The 25,082-nt window shown below is 39.3% G+C and overlaps 2 protein-coding genes across 8 annotated transcripts in view; one reads left to right on the top strand and one right to left on the bottom strand.

The window, feature by feature from the left end:
* Positions 1–13,126, top strand: part of KIAA1549L (KIAA1549 like) — a 131,602-nt gene extending 118,476 nt beyond the window's left edge. For all 7 annotated transcript variants that reach the window (XM_065065347.1, XM_065065344.1, XM_065065346.1 and 4 more), the window contains 3 exons: positions 949–1,094; positions 5,528–5,679; positions 9,489–13,126. In XM_065065347.1, coding sequence (XP_064921419.1) covers positions 949–1,094; positions 5,528–5,679; positions 9,489–9,770 — 580 coding nt within the window. In that variant the 3' untranslated portion in view covers positions 9,771–13,126. The remainder of the gene's footprint in view (positions 1–948; positions 1,095–5,527; positions 5,680–9,488) is intronic.
* A 7,211-nt stretch (positions 13,127–20,337) lies between these two features.
* On the bottom strand, positions 20,338–24,497 carry C5H11orf91 (chromosome 5 C11orf91 homolog). The gene is made up of 2 exons (XM_065065353.1): positions 23,900–24,497; positions 20,338–22,877 (listed from the first exon to the last, which is right to left on the bottom strand). The coding sequence occupies exons 1-2, from the start codon at positions 24,255–24,257 to the stop codon at positions 22,807–22,809; spliced, it is 429 nt and encodes a 142-aa protein (XP_064921425.1). The 5' UTR covers positions 24,258–24,497; the 3' UTR covers positions 20,338–22,806.
* Between the last annotated feature and the right edge of the window lie 585 nt (positions 24,498–25,082).

Below are 25,082 nucleotides of genomic sequence, written 5' to 3'. Positions count from 1 at the left end.
TGCCTTGACTTGCATAATGGCGTATTGTATTGCAGATGTGTGGTAGATAATTCGCACTGTCATTCTCCCTGCTTTTCTCTATTGTAAGCACTTGCAACAGGATATGGATGAATTGTAAGATGTTTCTCAGTACCTCGGGCCCAGGGATTTCTGCCTAGCTTTCAGATATCTCACACCTGCATTTCTGAAGCCAAATACGTGCAAAATCCTGATTGCCTCAGCATAGTGCACGTATTTTACCTCTTCCTCACAGTAAGGCACTCTATAAAATGCATTTCAAGGAATTTTTGCACTTCTGTGGTGCCTGAACTCATTTAGCCCTCAGTGCCTGGTGCCAGCTGCAATTGGAGGCACCGCAGGGCCGCTGCGAGTGGCTGTGGAGCACCGAGGCCAAAGGAAACTTTTCAGAGTGGCTGCCAGTAATATCAGAACTGCATCCAAATGTTCAGGATGTGGACACTGTTGACATATTCTTGTTCATCCATTATATTTTAGCTATACAGCAACCGGGAAACACCATTTCAAAAGATGTTAGTTCCCAAGTGCAATTAACATTAATTACCATAGTATTGTCCTACTATTACCATGCCACATATACTGTAGAAATATGATATTGTCTACAGTCTTGGGCTGGTGAACTATGGTAAAGCTCTGCTTTTTGTATTGCCTGTTACAAGCATTTGTTTGAAGCAGCAAGCAAAGGCTCTATGCAATGGTAATAACATTCTTCAGGAAAGAAGTGACCAGGCTAAAGAAGTTGTTCTCAGACTTGTCCAGGCTTCTTGTTTTCCAGTGGTTCTCCAAACTTCTGTCATGCCAGAGCAAAATCAGATAGCTCTTTCCTAGCTAGCTTGTCATACTGTAGCTGATAGGCATGTATATGGCTATGAATCTCATCTCTCAGTCAGAATGACAAAAGTTTCTGTTTTTTTCTTTCTTAATGAACAGGTCTACATCAGATATTGGCAGCAAAGTGCGAATACCTGAGTCCAGTGGTGCAGATCAGGCCCAGCATCATGATCAGGCATCTTTTGCACCTGGTTCGAGAGCTCCGATGTCAGTTGGCCCACTTGATCAAACAGCTTTTCACTCAGGTGAAAAAAGAGTGCAGACACAACTTGCAGCTTTGAGAGCCACACAGTTTATTTTGCTTATAAATGAATATATGGGATATAGCAAATGCAGATGATTATTTGGAGAAAGAGTGTATCAAGTGTGTTTTTCTGCAACTTAAGGAGAACCTAAAAAGGATTTCTCCTCCATAAATGCAGCATCAGCTGCATTGTAAAATACTACTCATCCTGTAGAAGCACCATGTCATTTCAGAAGGTAAGACCCAGCCAGCAGTTATGTACCAGATGGTTCAAGTATGGCATTCTGCTGGCTCACTGGTAAGGACTCTGAATTATTAATGCCCAGTAAAACAGTTTATCCATACCACAAAATCCTGTGGAATTTGTAGGGCTGGTACAGAAGGTGTTGGGTGGCACAAGCAGAAGTTGTGGTACTGGGATTGCAGTGTGACTTGTGTGTTGTGTTGCACCATGTACAGAAACAACCAAAATGGGAGAGACGGGTAGTGGAGTTCTGAAGGGTATGGAGAAATGAGATGGATCCTTCCATAATTTTTTGAGTTAAGAATATCAAGCCAAGTGCTTGAAAAAAGAGTATGTACAATGGAGCTGTAAGCAGTACTGCAGAAGGAGGCTTAATGGCATTTAGCTCTGCTTGGTTCATAAGGAAAGGGAGGAAAAACAGGTGGACATGAAGAATAATGTGTACAAGATTGAGGTTTTCCAGCCTGACTGTGGGATGAGATTTATGACTCCCTGTTTCGCCCTGAGAAACTTAACCCCCTAGTCTGCTGGGCTGCTGAGGGGGCTAATTTGAAGATATGTGCCTCCTTCCATTCAAAGTACAAGGCAGCAGTGCTTTTGCACAGTCAAAGGAAATCTGTTAGTTCGTCTCCCCTCTTGTTTTGGAAAAGGTAGTTTTTGCTCAAATGCAGAACTTGTTTTGGGTCTAAATGTCCCAGTTTTAAAGGCCTAGCAAGTTCCTGGTCTTTTTTATATGAATTTTATTTATTAATGAATTGATTTAATCATGAGATTAAGCTGAAATGCTATTTTGATGGTATTAGGATATCATTTAGCTGGGAAATATTTGAAATACCTCCTCATTGGCAAAATGTTTTCTTGAAGAGCTATAGAAAAGAGCTTACAAGATGAAAAAAATTTTACATTGCCAATTCAAAGTTTTGAAATTAGTAGGTGTATTAAACATCGCTCTGTTAATCTGCCAGAAAAAAATTCTTTCTTGGTTTCCTCAGAAGTAATAGAGAGTTATCTGCACTGTATTCAACATCTTTTGCTGAGAATAATAATGGGGATATGCAAATCTGTTGTCAGTTAATTAAATATAGTAGGTTTGAAAGATCCATTCTACTCTCACTTCTAGTCATACCTTCTGCAAACGGTGACTGTGAATCTGAAAAGAGCAGATGCTCACCCTGTCATTTTTAAAGCATTTTGAGCTATGAAATTTGCCACGCTACCAAGAGCTCTTTCTTCGTGTCTGCAGTAATGTGTTCTGTGTGATAGACTTTTTTATAACGTACAGTGATGTGGAGATTTTATTGCTTGATGTTAAAACCAGGTATACTGTGTTACCACTGAAGAGTGGCCGCATTTCAGAAAAGAGAAATGACCTCTGTGTACATTGTGGAGCTTGCCTGAATTTTTCATCATGTAGTTGGAGGGAACTTTCTTACATGACAGAGGCTACAAATGGCTACAATACAGGGAAAGACAAGGAGAGTTGCAAGAATCCTGCAATTGTAATACAAACAAGGATTTCTAAAGTTCTGATAGGAAAATAAATTTTTCTTGCCCCATTAGATGAAGAAACATTGCTTTAGGTGCTGATTTGGCATGAAACAGCCTAAGGATGGTTTATGGAACCAATCAACAGCACCTTTAAGATAATAATGTTACAGTACAAATTGGGATAAGTATTACATCAGCTAACTATTCATTTTGAATAGTAGCTCATTTTGCTGTGGTTAAATTAAAAGAGCATTTTGGTGTAGAAGCCATGTGTCATTTACTGGAGCAGCACTTTCTCCTCTGTAAGTCTCCAAAGAATATATATTTCCAGCCTTGCTAACACATTTAAAATAGCAACCCCTGTGCTGTTTGTGACCTGGGAAGAACAAAGATCACCCACACCTCTTCTCTTAGCCCACCTCCTTGCAAATAGAGGGGCTGGAGGAACTGCAGTAGGGGTGCTGTGATTTACCCTGTGGTTACCTGCTGTGCATCCTAGATCCCACTGGTCCGAAGCAATTCAGCAGTGACTGGTTCTCTGAGGGCTGGGTGACTCCAGCATCCTCCCCAATGTAATGACTTTTCACCTACAACCCAATGTCAAAATGAAAGCTGGGACTTAGTTACACAATGTTTTCTATTGTTAGGGACTGTAAAGAGTTTTAAGCCAATTTATTTTCCTTCCTTTTTTTTGGTTGTTATTTTTTGTTTGTTTGTGTTTTTTTTGCTGTTTGTTTGTTTGTTTTTGAGACAGTGTTGAAACACATGATATGTTTCTACTCTGGAGACAATTGTTCTACAAAATATATATATTTCTCCTCTTTGCATGCCCTGATTACATCCACAGCCCTTCTAGCCTAGGACTGCATGGGGGGTCATTAAGAACCTATAAATTGCTGGTTTTGTGGAGACTGCTTTGGGAATGAGTGTCACTGTTCTAGTCTTTCCATCTCTATGTCCAAGCCCATGCAGCATTCCCAGTATCATCAGAGTAGCAGCATAATCCTCGCGGAGCTCTCAGAAGCAAGGATGTGCCAGGGCTATAAATTACATTCTGGGGGGGCAGATGAAGCAGCCAGTAAGCGATGCTAATTTCTATTAATTATTCTCTGTTTGAAGTTTAGGGGAATGCCCATGTCTTGCCATTTTGTCAGCACCTCTTACACAGTGGTGTCATATCTACTGAGGGCAATTAGTGGCAATATTCAAATGATGGGAAGTTGAAGGGGAGAGGAATTGCATTTTCTCTGCATTGACTCTAGTACAGAGCTGGTTTGTATCTATTCAGCATTACTGTACTCCCATTCCTCAGTGAAAAGGAGTTGTACTTTATCATGTTCCTATGGGGTTTACTGGCTCTTCTGCTTTCACATAAATGATGTTGGTTTTGCTATATTCTGTGAATGTGAAAAGTAAAATGCACTATATATATATATATATATATATATATATATATATATAGTGCATCACCATATACTATAGCTGAGTACTCAAGGACCACCATCCACACGCTTTATTTAGTACCTGATAAAGATGATGCAGAATGTTACCAACCAGGATTTAGGAATGAGGATTTTATGACCATAATGTAGCAGCGGTGCACTGCTGATGTCTATCATCAAATGCAACTGGACACTAGAGGAAAGAAGTCTTACTGGACAAGCAAGTTTGTATTTTATTCTAAAGTTGGTAAATACATGGAGTTTTGATGGTTTCTCTCAAGCAAAATAGTAGAAGTACATGATAAGATGCTGGTCTTCCAGACAGCCTAGTTATATCCTGTGGATAATGTGAGGAATTACAGCAAGAACCACATTGTTCCATGCACCTCTGCGAGCTCCAGGAATAAACCCTACCTGAAGGAGCAGGTGGAACCACATCCAGAGATTTGGCTGAACCTCATACTAGGAAGGCTGCTTTTTCCCACCCAACTTGGAACTTGATAGTGGAATTTTAGTAGAAAGGTTTCTGGACACCCCTATGCATATGTCTTGATCAAGACACGATAAAACACATCTGTTGTCAACAAGTTTCCTTGGGAATATTTAATAAATAGCTGCATAATTTATTGCAGTCATAGACTGTTCCTGGAAAAGGAATTGAGTTGGTAGAACCTTGTTGTTATTTTTATGGAAGCACTGAAGTTTTATGAGGGGGTTGTTGAGCTTACAGCCTTTGAAATGTATCATTCACTCATTTTTGGAGGGTTTTTGCCTACACATATTAAGACAGTTTTACTGTGTAAACTGAATGCTCTATAGCCTGCTGTTGAAAAGAAAGGTGCGCTACTCTGGAACCCATGGTAACAACATTTCAAAATTGAATATAAGGAAGCAAAAGAAAGAGGAAAACAAAAAAAATTTTTTTTTTTTTTTTTTTTTTCCTAATGATTCAAAGCTCTGATGAACATCAGTTGTCACAAGGATCAAGTCCTAAGGACTGAGTCGTCATATCTTTATCTGAAGGCTGTGCATGATTATGCAGACAACTGCAAATCTTGCTTTCTCTAGTATCTTCCAGCATTATAGAGATGTTCTAGTCAGATGGTGGGAGCCTTACATTCAGCTGACAGTGATCACATTCTCACCAATACAAGCAAAAATTAAAAAAAGTGACTGAGGCCAGTTACTTCATAAGCATTATCTTCTAATTTATAATTGAAAATGTCAGCCATTAATTATATCTCTTCTCTTTCTTAATAGGAAATACCGTACCAGCAGTGTTTGCCATACCAGCAGCAAACCGACCTGGCTTCACAGGCTATTTCATCCCAACACCACCCACTGCATACAGGAACCAAGCCTGGATGCCCTATGCTGGAGAGAATGAATTACCAGGGCAGTGGGCAGACTCTGTAAGCATCCTTGCTTTTCTAACTACAGATATTTTCTGTGATTTATAGAGGAGTTTTAAGCAATGCTAAATGATCAGCAAAGAATCTGAGCAAGATAATTCTTCCTTGAATGGTAATAATCTCTAGTAGTGAGAAGTTATGAGAAGGGGCATAGATATTTTAGCTGTCCATACCATGAATTTTAAATAAGGTCTTTTAAAAGGTTAAATCAATCACTAGGCTACAGGCTGGCACCCATTCAAAGTTGGTATGTTAGGTACCATTTTTATTTCCTAAGACAGAGGTTAAATATTCAGATAGGCACATGGCAGGAGGGGGCGCTGCTGCCTCTCAGGGTGGCTTTGTTATGTTTGGAAGCTGGGGAGCATCTTTCCCGCTTCTCCATAGGCTTCTCTCCATAGAGCCCTGGCTCCCGAATCCCAGCTCCCGGTGCTGCCACAGCCCCACTGTGCAAGTGTTTCAAGTCCTCCTGCAGGCTGCAGTGACAGGTCATAAATTAAATAATTAATTGCACAACCCTAGTCTGGGACAGATGTAATTTTTTAGCCCAAAGAATCAAAGAAATGTCAAAGAAATGTCAAAGGAATCAAGCTGAGACACCCTAAAACGAATTGCAGTAGTTTATTATGTTTGAAACAATTTCTAAAATTTAGGGTGCTTTTTCCATCAGGAAAGAAAATACCAATTCTGCTGCTTGAGCTCACATCTGGTATTTATGCAGAACCAATTCAGCTAAACAAACTGGGAGATGAATTCTATTTCCTTGTGCATATCATCGACAGAATATTTTAGAGAATTGCAGTTGGAGTCTAACAGTTGACTTTGAGCAGCTAAACAAGAGACAACACTATCATATAAATGTTCCTGGGGCTCATATTTGTTGCTAAATCTTTATTACTGATCCTGATGCCTGTGAGGAAAAGAATTCAGTTTGACTGTCAGATGTAAGTCTGAATTTGTAGGCTGAACTGTCAAGACAAAAGGAGTATGTTCATCTGTAAACTGAGCACATCTGCTGATGTGCCCCTGACACCTGGAGGCTTTTGTTGCCATTGTACAGATTGCCTCCCCAGACCTGCCCTTTAAAGCATGGAAATCCTTTTAATTTTCATCGTTTTATTTATTTGTTTGTGTGCTTGTTTGTTTGGCCTTTTAAAGTTGTTTTTAACCTTACTGACATTTTAAATCCATGAGGCCCATTGTGTCTGAGCAATCACTTAAAACTTTTTCTTTAAGAAGAAGAAACAAACAAAAAAGATACAAAACAAATCAGGGAAAGAATTTTACTTCTCTTCCATTCTTCTTCCCTTTTGTATCCCTACTTCTTGGCTGCAGTCCCATGAAAAGAGAATCAGATATCACTTGTCAAAAAGGTGACTGAAAATAAACTGGACAAGACTGGAACTCAAGCCTCCAGGCCCCAGATCCTTCCTCTGGAAGGAGGAGGTTGGAACCATGTTGTGGGTTTCCCTGTCTTCAGGGAAATAGGTGAGAAGAGCAGTTAGTGCTGGTGGACCATACATAGAGGAATGGAGAGGGATGCAAGGAGCTGAAAAATAACTGTGGCAACACAGAATTCAAAGGAAGCAAATATTTCTTCAAATTTCATTTACCCATTACAGAGCTTGAACAACAACTTGTTACTCAAGCTTTCAGCCCTCCTATGACTTTTCAGGAAAAAAGAAAAAAATATAAAATCAGAACACTTCAGTTTCTATAATGAATTTGCACTCCCAATGACTGCAAATCTGTCAAGAAGTTGTATTTGAAAATCATTACTAGAGGAACTAGTAATAGTGTTAGCAACATAACACAGTCACGAAGCCCGACTAAGACTCCAAAAAATAAAGAACTGAAGTAATACTCAGTTTGAGTTGCTGGATGCTTTCTGGTTTCTGAACCTCTAGATTATAGCTTGGTCAAGGTTTTCATGACAATTAATAAGAACAGAGGCTTAATATCTCCAAGGTGAAAATTGAAATTCTTTAGTGTTCATGCATTTCTACTAGCGGGACTGTAAACAAGACAACATGGGAAACAGGAGATCTGACTACAGAGAATGAGTTTATAAGCTCAGTTTACTGTAATGTACTATTTTCTCAGTTTAAATTATTGAAGAACTGTTTTGTGGGAGAAGTGAACTATCTGATAAAGCATTTCATTTCCAAATTAGCTAGATGCTGCCTGGTGAAAGTAGTAACCTGCTGGCCTCTAGTGGTGTGTTTATATGTTGTACTACTAAAATGTTTGTCTTTTGAATAATCTATTGTAAACTAAACAGATGCAAAGGCATTTAATGATCCCTTTCATACCGTGCCTGCTTCCTTTGTTTGTCTCATTGCACTGTTCTGAACATGTTTGACATTCTCTTCATCACTTGATGGATATTTAAGATTGCATAGAGCATGTGTAAATTCTAGTGTTCAGGTTTTCATAGGTTCTTAAATGCCTGAAGTGCCAAAAGCACCCAAGGGCCAGAGCCAAAATGGGATTTAAGCAAAATTCCAAGGCTTTCGTTCTGAAGCATGTGCTGGGGTCCCATGTTCCCCAGAAGGTATGTAAAACTGGCAGATGTTTCGCATCTTGACATTTCAGTCTGCTTGAAGACACCTACAATTCTGAAATTCTGCTTCTGGCACACCCACCAAAGCCTTAGCCCTGGTGGGTGAAGCACCTCATACCTCAGCCTGACTGAAATCAAAAAATAGCTGACATATCTGCCTGGCTGCCTCTATTATAAACTTACACAAAACCTTGATGTATTTGGAAAGTAAAAACTGTTGTTCTCATTTAAGGCAAAAAGAATTACAAAGTAACTTTTTAGTTGATTAAACATTGTGGAAATTTACCAGTTAACTTAAAAGTGTAGTGTTCTGAGTATAGTGCATATAAGTGTAGTTTTCCAAGTTACACAGTTCATTTAAAAAAAAAAATCACTGAACTTTCCTTATTTGTCATTGGCATGGACTAGAATGATCAGCTGGTAAGCTACTTCTCAAAGAGAAGTTATTCTGTCCTAGTAACAGGTTATGGGTTGCCTTCTGTAGTACTGTAAAGCCTTCTTCAAAATTAAGTGCTGTAGATTCTTGTTTTAGAGGCTTTTGCAAAACATAAAAAAATACTATTTTTATTTGATGCATTAAAAACTTCCATGGACTGTAAATGCTGATATCATGGTTCTATCAGTGAAGTTACAACGGAGTAAAATTGTGAATCCCCAATGTAATTTTGTTAAATGTGGCCAGAAATCCTGATACATTTGAGAAGCCAGCGTTGAGTTTCCAGGCTGGCGTAGCTGAGCTTATCCCTGTTGTCTGGATCTATTGAGTTTTTGTTCGGAACAGTAAGTCCAGAGACTTGGCTGACTTGGATTAGACACTGGCTGTAAATCAGTCAGCTCAGCTTCTCTGTTCTAGGCTTTTTGGTGTCCTGAAACACAGTGATGCTGTCAGTTTAAAACTGAAATGCTTAGGAGGAACAGTAAGCAGAGGACACACTTTCAGAAAAGGCTTCTCTCTTTGACTTCTTGCACTGATGATTAATTAGGACATGCAATATTTCCCCTACTAGGTGTTTTTGCTGCCACAGTCTGGGGAGTTGAGTACCTGATATGTTGACATATGTGCATAAATGGCACATGCCAAGACAGACTTTTGGGAATTGATGCTTAGGAGTATGAGGTTTACATTCTCTTCATATGGGTCTACTTGTTATCTCTTACTCTGCTCTGGGGAGGTTTCTGTTACCTGGCAGGTGGCGCTATGGATCAACTGTTCTGTATAATTTTCTGTAATTGCAATGCTCCACAGGTACCACTACCTGGGTACATCGAGGCTTATCCACGGCCCCGCTACCAACATAATTCTCCTTCACGGCTTCCTCGGCAGTACAGCCAGCAGGCGAGCATGCATCCCAGCCTGGAACAGGCTCCTCTGCCCTCCACCGCAGCTTCCCAGCAGAGCCTGACGGAAAACGACCCGTCTGATGCTCCTCTCACCAACATTTCTACAGCTGCCCTTGTAAAGGCAATAAGAGAAGAAGTTGCTAAACTGGCCAAGAAGCAAACAGATATGTTTGAATTCCAGGTTTAACGTATTTTGTGCACGGTATTTCTGTCATGCAACCTGAGGTAGCCAAGAAAGTGACTCCTTTCATTTTCAGTTACAAGCTTGAGGTGAATTGTGCCCAAGTGATGGCACTTTCCTGTCTGAAAAATCAACACTATGAAATGACTTGAAGTAGAGCAACAGGACTCTGAAGATACATAATTCTGCTTGCCAGCTAAAGAAATGCTGCCAGGTAACTGTTCAATATGGATAAGATTGATAACATGCAATTGTTTGTCACTGCACTCTTGTACTATGACCCATTGTCACTAGAGATGCTGCTGAATGTGTTTGCTCCACACCATGTTTCATTTGCAGGCCCAAAGGTAGAGCTGCTGAAAATAACTTCTGCATGTCAAAACTTTGATTAAAGAAGAAAATACAGTAGAACACGGTTAGCTAAAGGCCACAGAGGGTGTGGTAGCCATGTTAATTGTTTCCTGCAGGATATTGTCAATGCAGAGTCATTCAGCCTTTTCATTCTAAAGGCTGTATTCAAACCAAAAGAATTTGAGATGAGTAAGTAATACAAATAAATGTCCTGTAAATAGCCCTGATTCTCCTCATCCTATTAACAGTACAAAGAAGTGAAAGAAGAGAAGGCTGTGAAGAAGGTGAATGATATTTTGATAATCAGTGGCTACCTTGTCCCTGAATAAAACTGATGAGTTATGGAAGAGATTTTTTTTCAGCGTGAGAGAACACAATGCCGAGAAAGCAAACAAAGGATGTTGGTGCTAGAAGCTTCTAGGAGAAATGAAAAAAAGTTATTTGCGTTTTCTGTATTCAGGCTTTTGACTCTGAATGCATGTGAAGCTGGTAAACCTGAGACCTTTGAGCAAGTCTTTCCAGCCTGGAATAATGAATACACCTGCTTGGACAAGAAAACCTCTGTTTAACACAGTGCTTTTTTCTCTTTCTTAAACAATGATATCTACTAAAGCGATGCCAGAAAGTCCTACCTGAACCTGCAGTTGATTTTGATTACACTGGAACAGTGAATGCACACCCAGGAAGTTCTGAATGTAAAGGACCTGATTGTTATATTAACATGTAAATAAGAAAATGGTTGCGTGAATTAACAAAAATACTAATGTTCTGTGAAAAAGAGAGCATTTCCAGAAATTATGCTGACTTTATATTGTGCAAGATAGAGGTCACTAATTGTTAAACTGCGTTGTTGAATGAATCCCACCCCAAAAGAAAACCAAACCAGTTGAATGGGACAATAGTTCATCTTTTGCAGTTGTACAAAACAGTTGGAGATCATGAACAATTGTTTTCAGTTCCTTCAGCAATCAGCTTCAGGAACTGAAGTTGTTCCAAAATTTGTTGTGGTGGGCATGTTTGATGTCAACTGGAGTCAAAGGTAATGTCCTTCATTTCAGTAAGTTATTTAGTTATCCAAAATTGCTTATGCTATTTTGTCTGATTATTTCATTCCCTCGAGTTACTTTGGTCTTTGCTGAGGTGAGAAAGGGAACTTGGTTTGGCTTTTTGGCCTTCAGTAAAATGAGAGGAGAAAGGGAAGGGAACTAGAACAGGGGATAGAAGAATAAATTGATGAAGCACAAACTTTTAAAGCAGAGCTATTTTTTCCCCAAAATAATTATATTATAAACCCTGACTGAGATTGTGATACATAGTTATTCTAGAATATACAGATATCTTCTGCTCCAGTACCTTAAATATTGCAGAAGCTGTTGGAATGCTAGTTAATCTTTAAACAAATGTGAAATTTCATTTTTATTATTTAAAAAACAAATATAAATAAAATGTATTTTTGTAATTTCTATGTATATATATGCTGTATATTTATATGTGACTAGTCTGCTATAGTCAGAAAATTTCCATAAACCAAGTGAAAAAAAAAATTAATGATCAGCATAAACATGCTATGTCTCGAATACACAAATATACATTTGGGTGACTTGGATACTAAACAACCAAAGAAATTCAGTCTTTCATATAAATAGAAGTCTAGTAAAGACAGACTGCTGTCTCAGTTACCTATCAGCTAACTAATACTGATCTTATGAGTGTAATACAATACATCCAAATGTCTTTTTGTGTTGAATTAACAGCTGTCTAAGGATATCACACTTTAAAATAGCAACTTAAAGATACTGGGCCAGTATACCCTAAAAAGACTAGTTCTGGTTGGCTTTAGTGGGAAGTTTACTTGCTGACAGCAAGGCTGAATTTCTTCTCTATTTGGTTTTGTCTACATGTGCAAGTTTCACTAGAATGACTAGAACAATATTCTGTTTATTTTTCAGACGTTTAAATCACTCTAATAAAAGTGCAGGCATAATTTAAGAGCAATTTATTTTTTTTCAGCCCAAGCTGGTTCATAACTGGCTTAAGCCAACTTGTTAAGTAAAATGTACACTAAATTGTTCCAGCCACAATTTGCATCAGCTTTATTGCCTCAGTTTTTAAATTATTGTTCTATTTAGCCCGGTGAAATCTGGCAAATAGATAAGCCCCTCTATGCAACGGGAGTGAAATGTGCTGTGAAATAAATCTCTGTATCTTAGACCGCAGTTTTGCAGAGTTACCCTAAGCTGCAAGTTTGGAAGCAGCAGCGATTGCATGGATGGGAGTGCTAAAGCCATGTAGCTGGGAGCGGTGATGTTACGGTATCCTCCCAAAAGAGTCACAGGAGGTAGGAAGTACCAGGTTTAAACAGCATCTTTGGGACACTTAGCTCTGTTTGTAAATCTCTATCCATTCTTAAATGTAAGTGATTTAATAGTGCTATAAAAAAATGTGTGACGGTAAAGCCTCATATATCTTATATGATGAAGTATGTATCTTGCCATTCTGGAAATTAAAAAGTTTGGAAATTATGTTTACATAGAGGGTTTGAATGCCTATGTCCAAACAAAAGGAACAAATAGAAAAAGCCCAACTAAAAACATTGAAATGGACTTCTAGAAAGAAAAATCATTTCAGTAAAGTTTAACAAAGTACTCTTCATACTACTGAGGAAGACCTGTTAGACTTTCAGGATTTATTTTGTTTGGTTTTGTGTCAATGATGTACAGTCTATTGAATATTCCTTCAACCATCACTCTGAAACCATTGTGGTGCACTTTATTCACAAAGACATTTTGCATTCTTCATTCATAATGGCTTTTTATCTTGTTTGTAATATGTTTCTGTATTTTTTTGTTAAGTACAAAGTAAGAATATATCATGACAGTAAGGACATTTCTGGGAAAGAAAAATCATGCTGTACTATTTATACTGTCTGAGCACAAAGCAATGATAAAGTGAAAATATAGTGTACAAATAATTTGTAATATAATAAACATTTTGTATTACTACAATTACAATATAGTTTTTCAATGTTGATTTCAAAGAGGAAAGCATACCTGTTTAAAATTATAACCTCATAAATATATATTAATCCCATTTTTACTGATAAAAACTTACTCATTAAGGTTTTTCTACTAAATGCCCCTCTTTTCTTTAAAATGATGTTAAATGTTTAGGTGAAACTATTGTTTTCTGTGTACAAAAATGTTGATATTCTGACCATTATTTGTCTTTAGATTTGTAAACCGTCAGTAGAAATGTCTCAAATGAAATGTACATGAAATTACTTCTCAGTATGTGTGTAATGACCATTTTCAGGAGGTGTGACAGTTCTTAACATCAGCAGAACAGTAACTTTAAGAGGATAAGAGGGTATTCTTTGACAGTCATTGTTTTGTGAAAAACATATCTGGATTTGAGAGAAGCTCTACACTCGGTACAGAAATATGAATGATGTTTGTGTCTAGTAATAACATGGATGGAACTTGATAACAAGGACACATAAATCCTCTATATAGAAATGGGGAAATTATCATAAGTAATGATCATTTCTTTTTCAGACTAACTGAAGAGGTGAGACGTGGAAGAAAGAAAATGTCAGATAAAAATGCAAAGCAGGTAGAACTGAATGGCAGAACTGAAGTGAGGCCTCTGTCTTGTTTAAGGGACGACACATACGAAGCAAATTACAGTTTGTTATATTTCAAGATGTCCGACTCTAAAGAATGAATTACATTTTAACGCACATTTTTAGTCCCGCATTGCAAACAGCTGGCAGTTAGACCTTGTGGAAGTCTGAGGAGACTTGAAAGCAGCAAGTTTTCTGAGCCAGCAGGAGAAGTCACTTCATTTTGCTGACCTTGGTCACCCTTCACACACCTGAGCAGCTCTGAGTACTGTGTCCAAGCGTCCAGTAAATCAGTTATGGTCCTGACCTTGCATTTCTTGTATATAAACAAGTCTCAGTGGCTTCCCATACCTCATTGATATGAAAGGGGGTAGGAAGAGAACAAGTGTGAAGATAATATGAAGGATATTAACAGGTCAGGAGTACCTTAATAGACTGGAAGCCATGGATCTTCTGTTGCATGTTCACTTATGCCTACTAGAAAATGGTTGTGTTTGGCAGCTTTCCTCGTTATTGCCTTTCATTGCCAATGACTGATATCTATAAATTAAGACTCAGTCCTAGCAGAGGAGAGTGTATCAATTCACACTTCCACTCCTTTGTGTGAGCCATGTGAATCCTCTGTGTAGCTTCACATAAGAGAATCGCACAGTTAATACGAGTTGTTTCCAGCTACGCAGAGTAATCTCTTGTAATAAAGCACCAAGTTGTATGGCACCTTATCAGTATTTTACTACATCATTGGGGAAAAAAAAAAAAAAAAGGAAGACATGGTCAATACATTATGTTAGCATATTAATACTATTAGCCTTTTTGTTTTTAAAGGCTTTGTGAAAAAGGGAAAGTTTGGTCTGCTAAGATCAAGATTGCCCACTAGTCAGAGTGTGCGGGGCAGCAGCCGCCTTCTGCTCGGTATCTTCTTGTGGCTGATGGAACAGATCTCTTCTCTCGCCACTTACTGCTCCTTCATGAAAGTGCACAAGCATACAGCTTTTTGGAGTAAGAGAGGCAGACATCATTTTGAAAATAAGTATATGGAGTAAATTACATCTACTTAGTTCTCTGTGATGGCTCTATATGCATTACTGGTCTGGTAGGCAATTTTTTCAAAGTAGTGTGTGTTCAAAGAGAAATGAATCAGCTCAAGCTTGTTTAACATTATTTAGACATAGCACTGTAGACTTTATAAACAGTGCTATATGGAAACAGTGTGTCAAGTGGTAACTTTATGTGCCAGACTTCCCTTTCATGGGTTATTTTTTTAGCCGTAACTCCAGGACAGAGTAAGATTTTTTTGCTTATCAAAATACTTCAAAGTTATAATTTGTATTTTGAAGGGTAGGCATGCAAAAGAAGGATAAGAGTACTCATTTAGAATGCCTTTTTTTTGAACTCTTGCCTTTCTCATAAATAATATAACACTCAAGGAAATGAGATTTATATAGGTCAGTAAATGAATTTGGTACTGACTAGCTCTTTGAAATAGAGTTTCAAGATGGCCAAGTAATAAAGGCATACCTGGTTAATACCACAGAATTTCTACTGAGGCTAACTGCATAGCACACCCCTGATCAAAAATGTTTTGCTGTGCATGGTGAGTGAAAAGCAATCAGAAAACTGCACATCTGGGAATTCCTGTTATGTAGGAAAAGTTTTGGTTGGGCTGTGTACAAGACATGAGACAAGGATTTTTATGAGGCTCTGAGGTGGATAGACCCACCTATGTAACATATTGGCCCTTTGGATGGCCCTTAATACCAACAGATGTAAAAAATACAGAAAGGTGGCTTAGGCCCTAATTTTTAAACCTGTTGAGATGCTCCAGAATCATGTAATATTTCATAGTTTTTAAACCAACTTGATACCATATTCCTATTGAAAATCCTTGAGGATCTCTATATATTATATATATATATGCATATATAATATGCAACTACCTGAAAGGGGCTTGTAGCATGGAGAGTGTTGGTCTCTTCTCCCAAGTAGCAAGTGACAGGATGAGAGGAAATGGCCTCAAGTTGCACCAGGGAAGGTTTAGATTGGATATTAGGAAAAATTTCTTCACAGAAAGGGTTGTATATCACTGTAACAGGCTGCCCAGGGAAGTGGTGGAGTCACCATCCCTGGAAGGGTTTAAAAGATGCATAGATTATATTCTTAGGGACATGGTTTAGTGCCGGAGTTAGGTTATGGTTGGACTCAATGATCTTGAGGGTGTCTTCCCACAAAAATGGTTCTATGATAGATGTCCAAAAATATTGTTTGAAAAGTAGTTCTTCAATCCATAGATTTGTCTCAATATATTTCAGGTCCCTTAAGCCGTACAGAGGCAGTTATGGAAAGCCAGGGATTCACCAGGATCTAAAAAGCAAGTGATTGTAGTCTAAGAACAGGTGACAAACCTTCTGTTTCAGCAGTGGATGGACACTAAGTAATTGTGAATTGATTACTGTGGCAGGTCAAAGAATCTTGAAGTTAACTGCTTGGAATTGATTTTATTTATTTGTCTAACTTTGGATTTCTTCATTTGTTAAAACAGTGCAAAAATAGCAACATTAACAGCAAATTCTATTTCCCAGTTATAAATATGGGAGATTTGAATGTAAGTAAAGTTGAAGCTAATTCTTTGTCCTTGCCTTTATCTACTACTTTCAACACTGCAAATAGGGAAAAGAACCCAAATGACTTTATCCTCCATCAAATTAATTTTAATATTTCTTTCTATGATAGATTGGAAGGGCTTTTTTTCATGTCATGTTGGGTTCTTCAAACTGTATTCAAGGTCATATTTGATAGAAAAAAAAATACAGTGAAGCCAAAAATTTTCGAAAATGAGATGGAACCCAGGACCAAATTTTGGTTTAGGATTTAGCAACCCAGCAGAAAGAGCCCAGACTCAACAAAGGGTCTGTTTTGGGCAGTTCTTTGGGTTTCGTTAGAAAGGACACATGTACAGCAAAGATATTCCTATGTCTTTGGTCTTTTAATTTCCATTTAATATCTTTGCCATTGCTGTGAATTCTGAATTTGGCTTCTACATTGTTGTACACAAAGAGGTGCACTCTTTAGTTTGCTGACGTGATAGAAGTAGTAACCAACATATGTGATATAATTTTTACTTAGCTATGGGACTGCGTGGCTTTGGCCCATGTATTGCACTTAGAGCTGTCATATTAGTATTAAGGCAAAACATGAATATAAATATCTTCCACTGAAGTTATTGGCAAGACACCATTCCCTTAGTGAATCAGCCATCGCAATTATCTTAAAACTCTGCAAAGAGAGAAAGGATGCTATCTGGTTATGTGTAGCTGGAAATTAGGAGATTGGAGGTCAGTTGACCCTTCTTCAGAATTTTGGGTGGGTCCCGGGCAAGGCGCTAAATGTGACTATGCCTCAGTGTCCCTGTCTGTGAAGCAGGGTGAAGGGACTGCCCCTCCTCACACCCCTGGGGAGAGGCTGAACTAACTGAAAGTATAATATTAGAAACACTGAAACCCCAGAGTGCAAGTTGATATTTTAGTATGAAGTGCTGTTTATTATTTCATGGAGCTTGGTAATTGTTCAAGGCTATAAATTACCTGTTCCTGTGGTAGTATTTCTATATATGTGAACTTACAAGAAAAAACCCACCTCCTGATACTATTTCAGTATGTTCTAGGAAGCATTTCCAATAACAGCTTCTACACTTTTTTACAGGGATGTTATATTAATAAATTGTCTCACTTCCCATAAAACAGATTTCACTTTCTGATGAAATGAGCCTTTCTTATGTCTTTGAATTATGGAAAGGACTAGCTCTGCATGATTACAAATATCTATGTCATCTTTGCTCACAGCTTGATTCAACTAAACTGTAATGGCTGTGTCTGTGAAAATTGTTTCGGCTGTAAATGGGAAAATTGGTTTTCTGAAGCCAGTTAGGGCTGCAAAATTGAGAGTGATTTGTAAAGCCAATCTAGGGATTAAACCGAAAGAGGAGAAAAATAATTAATTAAAATTTTATACTATGCAGTCAGAAGGGAAATCTCCAAGAACTGGTTCTGTTTGCGATTACAAATGCAAAACCATACCAATGGTAGAATTTTATATATCACTGAAAAGGAGGTATTTAAAATGTTCTGTGTCATTACCAAACAGCTGTGTTTGTACACTGAAATGCAGGGTGGTTCTAGAAATGAAGCTTATAAGTACACAGAACAGTTCCTTTCATGTTAGTGGCTACAGCTTAGTTGAAGTCGTACATGTTTTTTTTTGGTGATTTTGCACATTAAATAAAATGTGTCTTAAAATACATGTTGCTACTTATAGATTGTTCCTGCTGTGTCCTTTTCTTTAGATCAGCCGCTTTAAAGCATGAGCAGGCTTCTCCCTTGGAGCTGCCAGGCTCCTGGGCTGTGCAGAGGTCCTGCTGCTCGTGCTCTCAAGGCAGAACCTGGCAAAGGACACAAAAGGAGTTTTTAAGAACTCCATGAATTAAAAACATGTATTTCAGCGGTGGCGTTTCCTCTGAAGAAAAGCATTTGCTGCCTTACCTTACAGAGGTAAGCAAGACAGTAACCAGCAAGCCTGGTCTTTTTTTTGAGGACATCTTGTGATCTTGTGTTTCCTTTGTGAATTTTTTTCACCTGATGTCCGCTATGCCTTGCCCTCTTAGTCACTGTGTTCTTAATTGCTATTTACTCAGTCCTAAGTTTACTGCTGTCACTCTTGAAGTGAAAAGGAAAACACAGGTATGTGCTTTTGACAGTGCTGCTTTTGTGTAATTTGTGATGAAGGAAATTCGCAGTTAAAAGTTCATCTAACTATAAGGGACTGATCTAACCCGTCCTCCCTCTCTTTGTAGTTTCAGAGAAAAGAAAGAGGCAGAAAAAGATCTTCCCAAAACAGAGGATAAATGAACTTCCTAGTGTATGTATCACTAAGGATCTGAACAGATGTTGTATTTAAGTTACAGTTATATATAAAAGTTGTGTCTGTGAGTTCTTAAATTGCCTTAAGGGGTCGTTCTGGCTTTTCTTAAGATATACCAAAATCTCAGCCCATTTCACAAATGTATCATTTTAGTGTGTGACATCAAACAGCTGACTATTGTTATTAGTAATTTTATGTTTCCTTAGAGAAGCCAAATGCACCACTTATTGACTGCTTCCCAATTAGCACCTCTTATGGCACCTCTTTGATTTGGTATCTAGATGTCAGTGATCTTAAGAAATACTATCTCCCCAAAAAACAAAAGAGGACAATCCTAGAGTTAAATGTTGCTCTTGATTTCTCTACTTCATGTTGAGATATTAGCTCTGAATTTTCAGGACAGGTGAATCTATCATGCAGTGTTCACTGCTGAAAACAGAAAAATAATTTTATGATAGCTTAGTGCTTTTGGATTTCCTTTGTAATCTGTCCCTGAGCTAATTAAGGCAGCTTTACTTGAAGATTAATTTATATTCTAATGAACCGTTGTAATAAGGCTGAGTATCTATTTGGAGAATTTTAATGTAGCAAACTCAAAAAAAAAAAAAAGCCACTCTGAAATTAGATGGACCCAACTGTTTGGTATAAAAGACTTCAAAGCTTAAATGCATTCTCGTTTTCAAATGGATTTGTATCTAATTTTTCCCATCATAAAGCAGCCAAGGCGGCTTCAGGTTTCAGAAGTGTAAGACCTGAGGATCCTCCTTCGGGAACATGAGTATCACGGTAGGTGTAGACACAGCTCTTTCAGCAAGGCAGCTGTCACTGCTCAGCCCTCGGGCTGCCTGAGAAGATGTGACACTCTGCTTTTTGAGAAGCCTTCTTTGTTAAGAATTGGAAATGGGAGCAACCTACTGATGTTTTGAGATCTCTGCCCATAAATCAAAATTGTAGCCTGATGTTTCTTACTGAAATGCAATAGGGATAGATTTGTTGAGTCACAAGGTAGCTGTATGAAAGAGATCTGAGCTGTGCCAGCATCAAAATCTCAGGTTTAGTCTTCCCTAGGCAGCCTAAGAGAACAGAAACAATAACTGAAAAATGAATGACATATACTTTGTGAATATAAAAAACTGCAGTAAGAATGTTCATTCTATTGTGTTTAATATATGTTTAATTTTTACAAAGGGAAACAATAAATAGATCACTTTTGAGATGCACCCGTAAGCCTACAGAGATGAGAGCTAATTACTGGATGTAACAAGGTCATGTGGAAACAGAGAAGAAAAATGAAGGTTAATAAAATGTTTATGGGCAAATAAGAATCAACATATGCACCATTATGTTTAACTGATTGTTTGTCCAGGCTATTAATACAAGCTTATTACTCTCTTGCCAAATTCATGTGCATTAAGGTGTAGGTATTTGCAACTGAAATTACAAACAGGGATTCTTTCCAGGCAGAAATATTTCATCGCATGTCCCATTTCCTTTACAGTCTCTAAGTTACTTTTGTAGGTGCTGCTTTGCACACAGAAGGCCAAATTGTCTCTCCAGTGAAGACAGCCAGCATCTTTTAATGATATTCTTGGAACACTGAGATGCTTCAGTGAAAGGACTTTGATCAAAGCATCCTGATAGCAGGGTGCCCTGACTGACACTGGCCAAGAGAAACCATTCTGCCTTGTTTTGGCATGCAAACCAAATGATTTTTTCAGTAGATATGTGTTCCCATGCAACTTTTAATTGAGATTACATATTAACTGATGTTATTCCTCCCATTATCACCCAGTAATTAAACACAATGATGGCTGATGAGAGCTGGATATAAAGTGACAGTAAAAGGTGAGGGGAAGTGGTAATTAGGAAGGAGTGATTATATGCAATGAAAATGCTTGCAAGCCCTTGTATTAACCATGGGAAACTTAGAGTAGTTTAGGAGTGAAATTCAGGATATTCTAGAGATTTGGGAAAATGAAGATAGTTCCTCTGCTACCTGACTTGATTTAAAAGCTCTTACTTCTGCACAAAGCCTTTGAAAGCCCCTGTATATTCGCCCTTTTTGTCCTGCCCAATTTTATCTTCTGGTATTTAGTTTAGGCACTAATACAGTTCCTATTTTTATAGTAATTAACCATTTCAGTATCTATTTGTAGGCTTAGCCTAAAATCTCTTTGAGAGACCTTTTATCCTCGTTCTGCAGAGGGAGCTGTGGAACACTGAAGCCCAGATTTCCAAGGTATTGTGGTTATAATTTTGTCCTCTAGGCACCTGGATCAACCTTTTGTATATATGCTGCCTCAGCCTCTAAGACATGGTTGGAAAGAGAGATAAATCATTGGTGGTTATGTGAGAGTTTCCTCAGCAGGTATAAAAATACCTTGTTTAAGAAGTCCACTTTGGAAGTTACTTGTGGTGTGCTGTCTGGAGTAAAACAGCTTCAAATATGCCAACAAGTGAAAACAGAACTATTTAGCCAGAAGCACAATGTTATTAATTAGGCTCTCAAGAGCTAAGCAGCAATTAAATGGTACCAAGGTGGGCTTAAAGAGTAGATTAAAGAAAGCTGAAGGGGGGTGAATAATGCAGTTGTAGGGTAAAGGGGGAAGCTCATGGCAGCTACTATTGCTCTGTGTACACCTGACTAGCCTTCCCTGGGCCCTCCACGGCAGCCCAGTTTTAGTTCAGGCCCTGGATTCCACCCTGGCCTGCGAGTGGGCTTTAGATTTTAGGGCTGCCTTGGTGAGACCCACCATGGGCCTCAGATACAGGTAATCTTGTCACCCGTCCTGCCCCTGGGGATTTCTGCATGGGTCCAGGGCACCTTGACCTCCCCAAGGCACAGAGCTGGACAAAACCTGGCTCCCCCAGCCCTGCTGAGGCTTAGTTTCATTAAACAGCATATTGATTAGCAGATGAAACCAATAATTGGCAGAGACACGCGGCCGACAACAGCAATTATGGGTGGTAAGATTCTGTTTAAGATCTCCTAGCTGCCCTGATAAAATGCAATTACAGTGTGCTTGTTGACAAATGGGAGTTTTAAACTAGATTTTTTTTTTTTTAATATAACCTCTGTGTAGGGTAGATCAAAATCTGTCTGGAAACACTAAGATAGTAAAAGAGTGAATGCTGTAATAAGCAGTAATAGGAAATAAAATTTTGATATTGTATTGTGTTAAAATGCTTCACAGTTGAGCAACTTGAACACAGTTAAAAACAAAAATCAAAATACTACTTTTAAAAAAAAGCTGCCTGCCAAAATATGATAGCTTGAGGGTTGGTAACTTTATTATTTCATGCTGCCACCTACTGCTTTTGAATTAGAACAGGAAAAAATAATTGGTATCTTTTAATCAGTCTGATGAGCCTATTTACTACTTAGTTAGGTTATTCTCAATGCCATATATGGCATTACTTATTTAATGGCAGATGTTCTCCAGATCTTCAATCTGTGATCACTGCCTTTGTCCATTTTGTCTCATGAAAGCACATGCCTTTCAAAGACAAGGATGTTGTCACTCCAAAAATTGCCAGGGGCTTAGTCCTAATATAATGGTATAATATTAGCTTAAAGTCAACGTTATATGACTATTCTGTTAAAAACTAACTCAAGTAATAATTTCTGTAATTTTAGTGGTACACTAAAGACAACAAAAGAATACATTGTGATTGTAACAAAGATTTTTATGCTAACATGAAAGTGGTTTTTTAAAGCTTGTTTAGAAGCATGGGGCATTTGACCATATATTTTTGCACTCAGTTGCATTTACTTAACGTACTTGGAGTTAAAACCAAAAAACCCCTGTATTTTGTACTGGAATTACTGTGTTTCCCTGCTGCATGCATCTTGAGCATCACCAATGGACTGCTAGGAATGCTGACATCAGCAGTGTTAATTTCTTAGTGTTTTTGAAGAAAATACTATCTATCCTGTTTGTCTATAGTAATTGGAGAAAAAAAATGTTAAAGTACATAGCAGTGTTATCAGTAACTAGTACCAGACAAATAATACACCAAAAGTCAAGAAAAAAATATACTGTATATTTTAATTTGGTAGTAAAATAGTATATAATAAGTAGAAAAATAAAGATCCATTAAAATTCTCTACAGTGACAGAATATCCAGGTGAAATAATCCTCATCATGTTGGTAGCTATTTCTTCAGCTTCTGTCTTGCTTGCATGACTTGTATCTTTTCTTCTTTCAGTGCATTCAGTAGTTTATCTAAAGAAGAATGAAACATAATTTGTCATTAATTTTGCCATTAATGCTTTAAGAGAATCAAATAGTGTTAAGCAAACTAGTAATATTCCTTACAATTTCTTGTCCAGCAAATATCTGAAAGCTAGTTTCTCACATGTAATGAAAGCATTAGGTATTAAAATGGAAAAAGGTATGTATTCTACGACAAAGGAAAAAACCTATTCATTTCCTGCTCTGAGAAGTAAACGTATGCAAACTACTTATCGCAACTTCTTTGGGATTTTGCTTTGAATGTGTATATCTGATGGATGTATTTTCTGTGTTCCTCTAATTTTTGCACTCCAGAAAGTTTCCTGACTGGCAGCCTGTGGCTCTGATGAGCATCACATCCTCATGCTTCCTGGCTTCCCTGCTGGAATTCTCAGGAATCACGAACTATTTTATTTCTGGTATTTCCCGCATGGCCAGTAGGTTTTTAAATTTAAATGCCAATGTAATTTAACTTTCTTGTTTTGTTTTTGTTTCTTTTCATACCTCCAACTATCTGGGGTCATCGGAAGCCTTTCTTTTACATCAACTCTGGTTTACAACCTCAGGAACTCAGTAGCAGTGGATAAATTTTGCATGTACAAACTCCCTCTGATTTGAGCGGCGTCTGAATTGTTTTTTTTTTGCTAACACCTAATGACTTTGGGGGTTTTGTGACTTTTTTTTTTTTTTTGTGTGTGTGCGCAAATGTAACCAGATCCATAATTCTGCGCTTCCTTTAATTTCTGCCTTCCGCAGGTTGCCTATGCCCAGTGACCGGGGCAGGTGACACCGCACAGCGCCTTTGCTGCACACCCCGCGCTCCCCCCGGCCGGGAACAGGTGCATGCGGGGCACCCAAGCCCGCAGAGGCCCCGCTCTGCACCCATGCACAGATACCCAAGGCTGCTGCGCACACCGCGTTTCAGGGCGTTATTGATGGCGAAGCCCCGACTCCACCGGCAGCGGTGGCTGCGCAACGGGCGCGGCGCGGGGGGACCCCCGGGCGGGACGCACACTGCTGGGCGTCGAAGCCGTCGCCGACCAACGCCAGCAGCTCCAGCTCCTTGAGGCGGATGCCCAGCTCGCAGATCTCGCCCTCCAGCTGCGGCTGCTCCCCGGGCCGCCACGCCGCGCTGCCGCCCTCCTCCGCGCCCGCCGCCGGGCAGAAGAAGCGCAGCGGCTCGTAGGCGATGGGCGCCAGCGCCGCTGCCCAGCGGGGCGGCCCGGCGGCGGGCGGTGGGGGCTGGCGCGGCCCGCACACGGCTGCGAAGAGCGTCCGCAGGCCGCCGCCGTCGGGCAGGGGTGCGACGGGCTCGGCGAGGTCGTGGAAGTGGGGGAAGTAGAGCGGGCGCGGTGGGCGCTGCTCGGCCATGGCGCCGCCCGGCAGCCCCCGCCGCCAACGGCGGTTGTCGTGGCGACGGGCCGCGCTCGAACGGGTGCGCTGCGCTCGGGGCCTCCGTGCGGGCCCCTCCAGGCCGGGCAGTCCGATCGGGGTTGCCCCTTTCCCCCGACCGCGCCCCGGGGCTGCAGCCGCCTCCCCGCAGGGGGATGGTGGATGAATGTTGAATTTCCCGAAGTCTAACACGACAGGTATAGAGTGCAACTGTGGGTGATGCTTCCAGCGTTGCTGAGTTTTCACAGAATAGAATCATTTTGGTTGGAAGAGACCCTCAGGATCACTGACTCCAACCATAACCTAACTCTAGCACTAAACTAGGTCCCTAAGAACCGTATCTACATGTCTTTTAAACACCTTTCAAGACACTTGTTATACATTTGACCACCTAACTATTTAAAACCCATTCCTCATCTTTCATGAGCTTTATAACAGAAAAAATTTGTGAACTGGCTTTCCATTGCTGCCTCTGTACAGCTTGAGGGACCTGAAATATATTGAGACAAATCTACGGATTGAAGAACTACTTTTCAAACAATATATTTGGACATCTGCCGTAGAATCATAGAACCATTTTTGTTGGAAGACACCCTCAAGATCATTGGGTCCAACCATAACCTAACTCTGGCACTAAACCATGTCCCTAAGAATATAATCTATGCATCTTTTAAACCCTTCCAGGGATGGTGACTCCACCACTTCCCTGGGCAGCCTGTTCCAGTGATATACAACCCTTTCTGTGAAGAAATTTTTCCTAACATCCAATCTGAACCTCCCCTGGTGCAACTTGATGGCATTTCT

This window comes from Columba livia, chromosome 5 (assembly GCF_036013475.1).
Source record: "Columba livia isolate bColLiv1 breed racing homer chromosome 5, bColLiv1.pat.W.v2, whole genome shotgun sequence".
Classification (NCBI taxonomy): Eukaryota; Metazoa; Chordata; class Aves; order Columbiformes; family Columbidae; genus Columba; species Columba livia.
Note: the sequence above shows the minus strand (reverse complement) of the source record. Positions and strands in the feature narration are given on the sequence as shown.

What these genes read in the sequence shown, in the direction of transcription:
- C5H11orf91 (XM_065065353.1), bottom strand. Translation starts at nt 24,257, where the DNA reads ATGGCCGAGCAGCGCCCACCGCGCCCGCTCTACTTCCCCCACTTCCAC. An exon ending in CGGCTTCGACGCCCAGCAGT is followed by an intron (nt 22,878 to 23,899) that starts GTGCGTCCCGCC and finishes ATTCTTCTTTAG; the next exon opens with ATAAACTACTGAATGCACTG.